Below are 12,752 nucleotides of genomic sequence, written 5' to 3' on the forward strand. Positions count from 1 at the left end.
TGGCATAGGTAACTGCTTATAAATATTGGTTGAAAGAATTGAATTGAGTCCCAACTCTGCCACTTTCAGTCCAAGTGACTCTGGGTAAGTTGTCAACTTCTCTGAATCTTAGTTCTCTATAAAATAGAAATATGTCTGCTTTATCTATCTCATAGGAAAGTTGTAATCAAGTGAGATCACATGAGAATGTACTAGCACTAATAAAACAATTATGACTACTGCTACCAACTACCTTACAAGCCTACTTGTAGAAAAGTAACATGTTAATATGTAAGCACCAGAAAGAGACAGCATCAAGACCTACTGAAACAAACAAACAAACAAAAAAACACAAGTTTTTTCTAAAAATGGCATTTTCTTTATGATGAAAGGTGCTGGTCACTGCTAAATTGGTGCTGGGCCTTTTCTAACCCCTAGATTACAGCAGCAGGGTCTGCTAGTGGTATCTTGCAAGACTGAATCCCCCAGTAGGCGCAGGAGACAGTGAGATGCCGATCTGAGGATCCCCAGATTAGAACAAGGCACTACAGGGAAGGTAGTTAGCCTTTGTAGTTAGCCGAGCGAGAAAACCAATAGCGCCAAGACAATTCCACCTCCCACAGGGATTAGAGACCGCCCGCCAGCCTAACTCACTCGGGTCGGCCAAAGCGCGCCCTAAAACCCCGCTTCGTCCAGCGCCCGGGACCTCCGCGTCTCCCGCCAAGCCCTGCGTCCCCCGTCCCTGCTTCCTGGCACGTACGCAGTGTGTCGAGAGGCTCGGGGACCGCGGCCTGGACCGGCTACTTACTCACTGTCCGTTCTTAGGGCACCTGCTGTCCAGCCAGCAGAGCCTCCTGGCGCTGTCCTTTCCCTGACTCCCAGGACTTGCCTTCCGTCGGAGCCACAAATGCAGTGACAGCAACCTCTCCAGGAACCCAAGAATAAGAGGCCCAGACAGCCAAGCCTAGAGAGAGGGACGAGCCCGGGGCGGGGCAGCCCCTCCCGGGTTGTCTCCCAAGCAGTCCCGGGCGGCCGAGAAACGCGGACCTCAGGAGGAAGGCTAGGACACAGGGCCCCGCCCCTGATTTCTTCCCGCCCGGCGCGGTCCGGACTCCCCCGTGACTCTCTCTGACCTCGGGGCGCTCCGCCCACTTCCAGTTGCCGGGCACGCACGCGCACTTGCTGACTTGTTTTGACAGCTTTGGCCAACTGGGATGGGAGGGAGCAGGAGGTGTCGCGAGAGTTGGCCTCCCACCGCCTCGTGGGCGGTGTAACCATGGCGAGCTTGGGGATCGAGGCAGAGCAAGAGCCGCTCTTAGGCGACCGCACAGCCGGAAGCAGGTGAGCGGATGTTGGGGGAAGGCCCCCTCACCTTCCTGCACTATTGCCACTGGCCCCTTTCCCGGCGTCAGCCTCATGGGCCCGAACGTGGGATTCAGGGCGGCGGGAGGCTGTGGCCGGTCGCGCGAGACCGGGTGATGTGCTCCTGCTGCTGAGGAAAGAAGTTTCGTCGCGCGGCGCGATGAGCCAGCGAGTTCTGGTGAAGGTGTTAGAGAAATTCACACTGCCTCTTGGACCTTCACTCCCAACAGTGTCGCGGCCATTAAACCACCGCGTTCTGAGTTCCTCTACGGAGCTCATCAATTTACACGTTTCACAAAAGTTCCGAAATGATGGTTTTAATTGATACTTGAAGAAACCTCTCTTAGTATTGACTTAATTGCGTGATAACTTTTTGATACTTCGTTAGCAAGTAAACCTGTACAAAACGAGCATACCTGTCTCCTATGCCAAACATATAAAGACTAATTTCTTAGCGTTTAAGGATGAACTGTACTTCGACCCTTATATTTCTGGTTATTTTGATCCTACTTTATGGACAGTAATTCAGAATTGTTCAGTTTGTCTCTTACTACTTAGTTAAGTAACTATTTTTGTCTTTAGGAAAACGGAATTAAATATTATTGTGTTTGAAACAATTTATCAAGTAAATTAATACACAGTTAAGCTGTCAACGACCATGTTAATTTTTGCACATTTGTCTCTCTTAAGCACCAAACTTTCATTTTAACCACTTTGTTTGAAACTCTTTTGGGCAGTGTATTTCTCTGGTCCCCGATTTACTAAACGGAATATATGTGTTGCAGTTTTATCTACATTTTATCTTGAGATCAATACAATTATCAATCCCGAAATACTCCATAATACAGGGATGTACTGAGGGCCTACTGAGACATTTTGGACTATTTGCTTCTATACTAGTTTATTTTACACAATTTTTTTTTTAAGATTTTATTTATTTATTTGAGAGAGAGAGAGCATGAGCAGGGTGAAGGGCAGAGGGAGAAGCAGATTTCCCCAGTGAGCAGGGAGCCCATTGCTGGGATCATTACCTGAGCCTGAGGCAGATGCTTTAACCTACTGAGCCACCCAGGCGCCCTTTACTTTCTTTCACTTTCTTACTAATTTATACACTTGCTACACGTTTAAAGTTTTATGTCTGCTTTTCTACCTATTCTGTTGCTGGCAGACTATTCCTCATCATGTTTTGTTATGTATTGACAATCCCTGTTTTTGTTGCTGTCAGCAGCCTCTCTTCTCCCAACTTTATTTTGAGATTTCTAGTTTGCTTCTGCTTTGAAAACCATTTCTAAGCTTAATAGAATTATGTGCAGTTAGAACATGGAAGCTATGACTAAGGACTAACCATCTCTCTTAGGTGCATGTGCTTCGTGCATAGACTTTGTGACATTTGGATTTCTCAAAGTTCTTTTTGCTTCTACCTGGTTCTTGACTATTTTTCAGATAAATTCAGGATCCTTGAGTTAATAGTTGGATGTGGTCTTACGGTATATATTCTGTCACCATGTCCAAATAAATCTACTTTAAAAAAGGAATTCTTTTTCTTACTCTTTTTTTTTTAAAGATTTTATTTATTTATTAATTTGACAGCGAGAGAGACACAGCAAGAAAGGGAACACAAGAAGGGGGAGTGGGAGAGGGAGAAGCAGGCTTCCCACGGAGCAGGAAGCCGCAGGAGGGGCTTGATCCCAGGACCCTGGGATCATAACTTGAGCCAAAGGCAGATGCCCAATGACTGAGCCACCCAGGCACCCCTCTTTTTCTTACTCTTATGTACTCTTATGCTTCAGTTATGTCTGAGTGATTGTTTGAGGCTCATTAGGGTGCATCTAAATTCAGATGTTCTGTCTATAAACAATACTTGATTGAGGTTCTAGATTTAGCATTTTAAAAATAAGGGTGTATTTTTTAAATAAGGTGTATTTTGGGGTGCCTGGGTGGCTCAGCCAGTTAAGCATCTGCCTTCGGCTCAGGTCATGATCCCAGGATCCTGGGATCGAGCCCCGCATCGGGCTCCCTGCTCCGTGGGGAGCCTGCTTCTCCCTCTCCCACTCCCCCTGCTTGTGTTCCCTCTCTCGCTGTCTCTCTCGCTGTCAAATAAATAAGATCTTAAAAAAAAATAAAAATAATAAGGGTGTATTTTAAGAATAATACAATAAGCATACTGTGTTTTAAAACGTAGATTCGGGCTCAGATGGTTAAGCGCCTGCCTTTGGCTCAGGGCATGATCTCTAGGTCCTAGGATAGAGCCCCACGTCGGCCTCCCTGCTCAGCAGGGAGTCTGCTTCTTCTTCCTTTGCTTCTCCCCACTGCTCCTGCTCTCTCTCTCGCTGTATCTCTCTGTCTCAAATGAATAAATTTAAAAATTCTTTAGAAAAAAAAAAAACATAGATTCCCTAGTAAAATGAACATATAATATAACTAATTGACAAGCCCTGTTCGCTGTGAGTAAATTGTAGAAACTACAGCCTAGTTCACCACCAACTTTTTCTCACTAAGAGGGTTAGTTTTAATTTACTGGTCTGGTGAGTCCTTAGTGGTCTCCACTGACCCCATCTATAGTGTTTAAGAGAACAAAGTATTGGCAAACTTTTTCTGTAAAGGCCCAAATGGTAAATATTTTAGGCTTTGCAGGACAAGAGGCAAAATCAAAGATATTATAGAGGTACTTAGATAACAAGAAAGAAGAATTCTCACAAAAAATTTTAGTAATGAAGTTTAAAATATAATAAATGAGTAAAATTTTTTGCAATACAAATCCATGAGAGGAATGGAATTTCTTTTTAGGAGTGGCATTTTTCTTAACTAGAGTTAAAAGTTGATGTTTTCTAACAAGTTGCTCACAAATATTCATCTGTAAAAACTATTCTCCAATAGAAACTGGTGATCTAGAAACAGGTGACAATGTTGGGTTTGGACTAGAGACTATAGATTGCTGATCCCTTTTTTAGATTATCCTAAAATGTTAACAGGTACTTAAAATTTTTCTTTGCAGCTCTAGTCCAGTTTCTGTATTACAGATAATATCTGCGACTTCTGGTCTTATAGAGCATATCCTTATAGAACATTCTCAGTTTATTTTTGCCTTCTAAATTTTATACTGTAACACCATTACACTATTGTGTCAATGAGCACACACTTTTTTCTCTTATCTTCTTTGAATATGGGTTCTTTTTTGCTCTTCAGTAGTTCACAAATGCTCTCTCTGGTAAATAGTAATTTTATTTTTCCTCAGTAAAGCCAGAGTCATTTTTTGGGTTTTTTTTTTTTTAAATAAAGATTTTATTTATTTATTTTTCAGAGAGAGCGAGAACACAAGCTGCAGGAGTGGCAGGCAGAGAGAGAAGCAGCCTCCCCGCTGAGCAAGGAGCCTGATGCAGGACTCGATTCCAGGACCTTGGGATCATGACCTGAGCCAAAGGCAGATGCTTAATTGAGCCACCCAGGCATCCCCAGAGTCATTTTTTGAAAATAAAGTACTGCTGTTTACCCAAGAGTCCTTGTATTAAATAATGATCTATTGAACCTAAATTGGCACTGTTTACTTATTTCTGTTACATTTTATTTAACTTATTTTGGTGATCAGTTCACTCCAGTATTTCATGTATTCTTCCCAGTTTTTAAGTTACAAGTTTGACAAATTGTCTTGGAAGTGCAGCATTCCTTCTTGTGCCTTTGTGATACAAGAAAGAAACCTTCAGATTACTTCATCTTAACCATGTGATATGGTTGGTTGAATCATCACAATTAAGAAAATATAATAAGGGACACCTGGTTGGCTCAGTTGGTTAAGTGTCTGCTTTTGGCTCAGGTCATGATTGGGATTGAACCCAGCATCAGGCTCCCTGCTCAGTGAGGAACCTGCTTTTCCCTCTCCCTCTAGTTGCTGTTCCCCCTGCTTGTGCTCTCTCTCTCTCACTCTCTCTCTCTGTAAAATAAAATATATATAAAAAAGAGGGCGCCTGGGTGGCTCAGTTGGCTAAGCAACTGCTTTCTGCTCAGGTCATGATCCTGGAGTCCTGGGATCGAGTCCCACATCGGGCTCCCAGCTCAGTGGGGAGCCTGCTTTTCCCCGACCCTCTCCCCTCTCATGCTGTTTGTCTTTCTCTCTCAAATAAATAAATAAAATTAAAAAAAAATATATATATATAATAAAAATGGTAACTTGGGGCATCTGGGTGGCTGAGTCAGTTAAGCCTCCAACTCTTTTTTTTTTAATTTTAATTTTATATTTTAAATTTAAATTTAGTTAATTAACATATAATGTATTATTAGTTTCAGAGGTGGAGTTCAGTGATTCATCAGTCTTATATAATACCCAGTGCTCATTATATCACATGCCCACATTAACATCCATCACCCAGTTATCCCATCGCCTCACCCCCCTCCTCTCCAGCAACCTTCAGTTTGCTTCCTATGATTAAGAGTCTCTTATGGTTTGTCTCCCTCTCTAGTTTCATCTTGTTTTATTTTTTCCTCTCTTCCCCTTTGATCCTCTGCTTTATTTTCTTAAATTCCACATATGAATGAGATCATACAATAATTATCTTTCTCTGATTGACTTATTTCGCTTAGCATAACACCCTCTCTACTTCCATTCATGTCATTGCAAATGGCAAGATTTCATTTTTTTTTAAAGATTTTATTTATTCATTTGAGACACAGAGGTACAGAGAGAGAGAGAGCATGAGCAGGGGGAGAGGCAGAGGGAGAGGGAGAAGCAGGCCCCCCGCCGAGCCAGGAGCCCAATGTGGGGCTTGATCCCAGGACCCCGGGATCATGACCCGAGCTGAAGGCAGACGCTTAACCATCTGAGCCACCCAGGTGCCCCAAGATTTCATTTTTTTTGATGACTGAGTAATATTCCATTGTATATATGTATGCCACATCTTCTTTATCCATTCATTTGTTGATAGACATCTGGGCTCTTTCCCCATAATTTGGCTATTGTGGACATGGCTGCTATAGACAGATCACTACAAGGATACCTGGGTGGCTCAGTTGGTTAAGCGTCTGCCTTTGGCTCAGGTCATGATCCCAGGCTCCTTGCCCAGCAGGGAGCCAGCTTTTCCCTCCGCCTGCCATTCCCTCTGCTTGTGTGCACTCTCCTTCTCTCTCTGACAAATAAATAAAATCTTTTGAAAAAAAGTAAATCGATCCCTACATTTGTATCTTTGGGGTAAATACCCAGTAGTGCAATTGCTGGGTTGTATGGTAGCTCTATTTTCAACTTTTTGAGGAACCTCCATACTGTTTTCCAGAGTGGCTACACCAGCTTGCATTCCCACCAACAGTATAGTTCCCCTTTCTTTGCATCCTCACCAACATCTGTCGTTTCCTGACTTGTTAATTTTAGCCATTCCAACCGGTGTGAGGTGGTATCTTATTGTGGTTTTGATTTGTATTTCCTTGATGCCAAGCAATGTTGAGCATTTTTTCATGTGTCTTTTGGCCATTTGTATGTCTTTGGAGAAATATCTATTCATGTCTTCTGCCCATTTTATGATTGGATTATTTGTCCTTTGGGTGTTGAGTTTGATAAGTTCTTTAAAGATTTTAGATACTAGCCCTTTATCTGATAAGACATTTGCAAATATCTTCTCCCATTCTGTGGTTGTCTTTTGGTTTTATGGACTGTTTCCTTTGCTGAGCAAAAGCTTTTTATCTTGATGAAGTCCCAATAGTTCATTTTAAGCCCCAACCCTTGATTTCAGTTCAGGTCATGATCTCAGGGTGGTTAGATCAAGTCCCCCCCGTCGGGTTCCATGCTCAGTGCAGAGTCTGCTTCTTTTTCTCTCCCCCTCTCCCTCAGCCACTCCCCCCACTCATGCATTCTCTCTTTCTAAAATAAATAAATAACTCTTAAGAAAAAAAGTGGTAACTTGGGGCACTGGGTGGCTCAGTTGTTAAGCGTCTGCCTTCAGCTCAGGTCATGATCCCAGAGTCCTGGGATCAAGCCCCACATCAGGTTCTCTGCTTGGCGGGAAGCCTGCGTCTCCCTCTCCCACTCCCCCTACTTGTGTTCCCTCTCTTGCTGTGTCTCTCTCTGTCAAATAAATAAAATCTTTAAAAAATAATAATAATAATAAAATTTAAAAAATGTTAACTTGAGGGTGCCTGGGTGGCTCAGTTGGTTAAGCGACTGCCTTCGGCTCAAGTCATGATCCCAGACTCCCGGGATCGAGTCCCGCATCAGGCTCCCTGCTCGGTGAGGAGCCTGCTTCTCCCTCTGACCCTCCCCCCTCTCATATACTCTCTCTCTCTCTCTTCTCACTCTCTCAAATAAATAAATAAATAAATCTTTAAAAAAAAATGGTAACTTGACTGAAGGACAGTTACATTCTCCTATGTTCCTACTCTCTCCAACAGAGTAGAAAGATGCACTTCTTCACCAAAATTATACTTTTGAATTAAAAAGAAGGAAAAAGTAAAATTCTTTATTTTGAAAAATTTCAAATCCATAGAAAAGTTGAAAAAAGAGTACAATGAACACCTGTATACCCTGTCACTAACTGTTAGCCTTTTCCACACTGCTTGGATTTCTTTCTATATACCCACACACCCTTCTTTTGCCAAACTTCCCAAAAGCAGGTTGCAGATATCATGACACTTTATCCCAGGTATTTCAATCTGCAGCCTGCATCTTCTGGGTTTTTTTTTTAAGATTTATTTATTTATTTTTAGAGAGAAAGAGCGCATGCATGCAATGGGAAGGGGCAGAGGGAGAGGAAGAGAGAGAAGACTCCCCACTGAGTACAGAGCCGGACTTCACAACCCTGAGATCATGACCTGAGCCAAACCAAGAGTCGGCCACTTCACCAACTGAACCACCCACGTGCCCCTGTAGCCTGCATCTTCTCAAAACAAAAACATTCTTTTACACAACTACATCACTATTGGCATAGCTAAAAATACAATACTAATTCAAAATACCATGCAGTATACAGTCTATACTCAAGTTTTTTTCAGTTGTTCCAAAAATGTACTTTATGGCTATTGAAAAGAACAACAACAACAGGATCCAGGGGCACCTGGGTGGTCGGTTAAATGTCCGACTCTTGATTTTGGCTAAGATCATGATCTCGGGGTCATCAGCTCAGGTCATGATCTTGGGTGGTGGGATCGAGCCTCATGTCAGGCTCCATGCTCAGCAGGGAGTTGGCTGGAGATTCTCTCCCTTTCTTTCTGCCCCAACCCCCACTCACGCACTCGTGCTCTCTCTCCCTCTCAAATAAATAAATCTTTTTTTTTTTTTATTTTTTATTTGACAGAGAGAGACACAGCGAGAGAGGGAACACAAGCAGGGGGAGTGGGAGAGGGAGAAGCAGGCTTCCCACGGAGCAGGGAGCCCGATGTGGGGCTCGATCCCAGGACCCTGGGATCATGACCTGAGCCGAAGGCAGACGTTTGACTGAGCCACCCAGGCGCCCCTCAAATAAATAAATCTTTAAAAAAGAAAAAAAACAGGATCCAATTAGTGGTCATGCATTGATTGTTGTATTTGTTTAGACTCTCTCAACTGATAACTGTCCCCTGATCTTTTCTCTCTGTTCTTTCCAATATTGAATCTTTTGACAATTCTAGGTCGTTTTCTGTAGAACATCTCACATTCTGGATTTTTGGCCTGTTCCTTTTTTAATAGATCCTGGTCAGTCATTTCTGGCAAGAACATACCATGGGTTATGTTGAGAATGTCCCAATATAGTAAAGTAAGGAGGCATCAGATGCGCAGCCATCCCACTATTGTGGTTGCCAAGCTTAACCACTTGGTTAAGAGGGTGACTGCTGTATCTCTTGATTATAAAGCCTCATTTTCCATTTTGGGATTAGAAAGTAGCCAATGGGCTGATGCTTTGAGACCCTGTGACTATCCTGTTCTCAACAACTTTTCAACCAGTTGTTTTAGGATCCATCAATTATCCTTTCTTTTTTTTTTTTTTTTTTAAGATTTTATTTATTTATCTGACAGAGAGAGAGAGAGCAAGAGAGTGCAAGCAGGGGGAGCTGCAGAGGGAGAGGCAGAAGCAGACTCTGTGCTGAGCAGGGAGCCTGACTGGGGCTCGATCGCAGCCCCAGGATCATGACCTAAGCCGAAGGCAGAAGCTTAACTGACTGAGCCGCCCAGGCGCCTCTCAATTATCCTTTCTTTCATCCATTATTACATGGAGAGTAGTTATTAAATAGCAATTTTCTAAATCTGTCATCCCTTCAATATTTAATAGCTGTCATTAAAAGAAGAAAATTTTTTTAAAAGATTTTATTTATTTGACAGAGATACAGCGAGAGAGGGAACACAAGCAGGGGGAGTGGGAGAGGGAGAAACAGGCTTCCCCGCAGAGCAGGGAGCCCGATTCGGGGCTCGATCCCAGGACCCTGGGATCATGACCTGAGCCGAAGGCAGATGCTTAATGACTGAGCCACCCAGGCTTCCCAATAATAAAATCTTAAAAAAAAAAAAAAGATCTGAGCAAAATAGTTATTTGAAATTTTCAGGCTTACTTTAATGATAGTTCTTATAAGTGATGGTCATTTTAATTTCTTTTTTTTTTTAAGATTTTATTTATTTATTAGAGAGAGACAGCGAGAGAGGGAACACAAGCAGGGGGAGTGGGAGAGGGAGAAGCAGACTCCCAGCTGAGCAGAGAGCCCAATGCGGGGCTCGATCCCAGGACCCCGAGATCATGACCTGAGCTGAAGGCAGACGCTTAATGACTGAGCCACCAGGCGCCCCGTCATTTTAATTTCTGATATCCAGGAAATAATAATGTGTTCATTAAAAATATAATACCCAATGCTGGAAAGTGATACCAGAATCCAGTGCTGTGGGAATGAATGGTGGATACCTTTTGCTGATATGTAATTATCTGCATTATTTATTCCAGATTCCAGGTTATTGATTTCCAAATAGATGGTCCCCGACTTATGATAGCTTAGCTTATGATTTTGCAACTATACAATGGTGCAAAAGTGATATGCTTTCAGTAGAAACCATACTCCAAATTTTGAATTTTGATCTTTTCCTGGCCTAGTGATACGTGATAGGCTACTCTCTTGCAGTGCTAGACAGTGGCAGTGAGCCACTGTTCCCAGTCAGCCACTTGATCACCAGCATAACCCACCCATGCACTTTCAACCATTCTGTACCCATACAGCCATTGTGTTTCTCACTTTTAGTACAGTATTTTATAAATTACATGAGATATTCAACACTTCGTTATAAAACAGGCTTTGTGTTAGATGATTTTTCCCAACTGTAGGCTAATGTCAGTGTTCTGAGCATGTTTAAGGTAGGCTGGGTTAAGCTATGGTGTTCAGTAGGTTTGTTATATTAAATGCATTTCCGACTTAATGTATTTCCAATTTACAATGGGTTTTTTGGGAGGTAACCCCATTGTAAGTCAAGAATGATCAGTATGAGCATCTGGGGTTCTGGTTTTTAGACTGGGGAGAGGGCAGGAAGGGCAGAGGGAAAGGAAGAGAGAGAATCTTAAGCAGATTCCACACCCAGTGCAGAACCCAGTGAGGAGCCGCACATGAGGCTCAACCTCACAATCCTGACGTCATGACCTCAGCTGAAATCAAGAGTTAGTTGCTTAACCAACTGAGCCACCCAGGTGCCCCTGGGGTTCTGCTATTTTTCAAGTATGCTACATTATGGTGAAAAGTCTATTTTTATGGAATGGCATATATAGTATTAAGAACTTCATATATATTATATCAGCAGCTAATATACCTGGCACATAGTAGATCCAATTAATGTTAGCTGTCTTCCTTCGCTCTACCACTCCCAATCACATCACTTTTGAAAAAAAAAAAAAGTTTCTTTTTTGAAAAGTTTCTCTTTGAAGACAACTTTGACAGCTCTAAGGTCTATTTTAGAAAATAACTTTAGAACATAAGAAGACATTTTGTCTGTTGTGTTTGTCTTAATTATTTGAAAACATAAAGCTCACATTAAGGTAAATTTATTAACTCTTTCTGTATGTGAATGTGAGAATGTAATGAAACCATACACACCCTCATGTATCACCTGACTGAAGTAAGATGTATGCTTAATATACTTGCCTTTACTCCAGGTCATAGGCTTATATGAAAGATCAACCCAGTCTAGAAGGACCTTGGACTCTCTTTAGTCCACTAATAGAACTTGTCTGGTAACCCATGTTGGAGCAAAGGCAAGTGTTCTAGAGGTCCCAGGCCTAGGAATGTCACATCAAACTTTTCTGGTGTCACTTCTACATTAATTTTGCTGAAAGTATCTAGCCAAAATAGCTTCCTGCAGCAAAGTCAATTTACTGTTATCAAATAGAAACATGTCATAATGATGATAGTAATTTTTTTTTTAAAGATTTTATTTATTTATTTGAGAGAGAGAGAATGAGAGAGAGCACATGAGAGGGGGGAGGGTCAGAGGGAGAAGCAGACTCCCTGCCGAACAGGGAGCCCGATGCGGGACTCGATCCAGGGACTCCAGGATCATGACCCGAGCCGAAGGCAGTCGCTTAAGCAACTGAGCCACCCAGGCGCCCGATAGTAATTATTTTTTTAAAATATGTAATAGTTGTATATCCCATCCATAGGAGATCTAGTTGTTGTAGCCAGTTTGATTTATTTTGATATACTTCATTTATTTTGTCAGTTTAACAAATTCCAACACTCGATTTATAGCAGGTCAATGATAGCAAAATAATTAGTTAACAAAATGTTATGCCTTTTTAAGCTACCTGATGTCTCCCAAGTTTCTGTGTATAGTGATGCATTAATATAACCTACTGAAATTCAAAGAAATAATGCTTATTCATAGATAATTAGTACAGCAAGAACCAATATTAGTAAATTATACCTCTGTCATATCTTTTTAATTACTTTAGGAGAGAGAAAATAAAATTGTACATACTGAGATAACATTATACTACTTTTTTCTTCTTTAATCCTAGAGAATGGGATATTATAGAAACTGAAGAACATTATAAGAGCCGATGGATATCTATTAGGATTCTATATCTTACCATGTTTCTCAGCAGTGTAGGTAAGTATTAGAAATTATATATAATTTTAAAAATTCAGAAAGTATCTTATTTTAATGTCACTTAATTTTTTAAATTATTATTTTATTTTGGTAAAAATCACATAATATAAAATTTCCCATCTCAACTATTTCTAAGATCAGAAGCGTTACATTTGTCTACATGATTATGTAACCAATATCCAGAGCTTTTTCATCTTGCAAAACTAAAACTCTGTACGCATTAAACAACTCCTCATTTCCCCCTACTCCTACGTCCTGGCAACCACCATTCTTTCTGTTTCTATGAATTTGACTACTCTAGATACTTCATATAAATGGAATCATACAGTATTTTTCTTTTTGTGACTATTTTATTTAGCATAATGTTCTTAAGGTTCATCCA

The 12,752-nt window shown here is 41.5% G+C and overlaps 2 protein-coding genes across 8 annotated transcripts in view; one reads left to right on the forward strand and one right to left on the reverse strand.

Annotated features, from left to right (window-relative positions):
* The window catches only part of ABHD18 (abhydrolase domain containing 18), a 50,709-nt gene extending 49,777 nt beyond the window's left edge, over positions 1-932 (reverse strand). Inside the window, exon 1 of the mRNA XM_021681465.1 lies at positions 788-932. The gene's annotated coding sequence lies outside the window, so the exon portion shown is untranslated. The remainder of the gene's footprint in view (positions 1-787) is intronic.
* A 372-nt stretch (positions 933-1,304) lies between these two features.
* Positions 1,305-12,752, forward strand: part of MFSD8 (major facilitator superfamily domain containing 8) — a 37,591-nt gene continuing 26,143 nt past the window's right edge. For 6 of the 7 annotated variants that reach the window (XM_044912621.1, XM_044912622.1, XM_044912624.1 and 3 more), the window contains exon 1: positions 12,337-12,370. In XM_044912621.1, the coding sequence (XP_044768556.1) occupies positions 12,352-12,370 (19 nt within the window). In that variant the 5' untranslated portion in view covers positions 12,337-12,351. Of the gene's footprint in view, positions 1,321-12,278; positions 12,371-12,752 lie in introns of those variants that run through there. The other variant, XM_021681499.2, reaches the window with a different exon arrangement.

Source organism: Neomonachus schauinslandi, chromosome 2 (genome assembly GCF_002201575.2).
Source record: "Neomonachus schauinslandi chromosome 2, ASM220157v2, whole genome shotgun sequence".
NCBI classification, from domain to species: domain Eukaryota; kingdom Metazoa; phylum Chordata; class Mammalia; order Carnivora; family Phocidae; genus Neomonachus; species Neomonachus schauinslandi.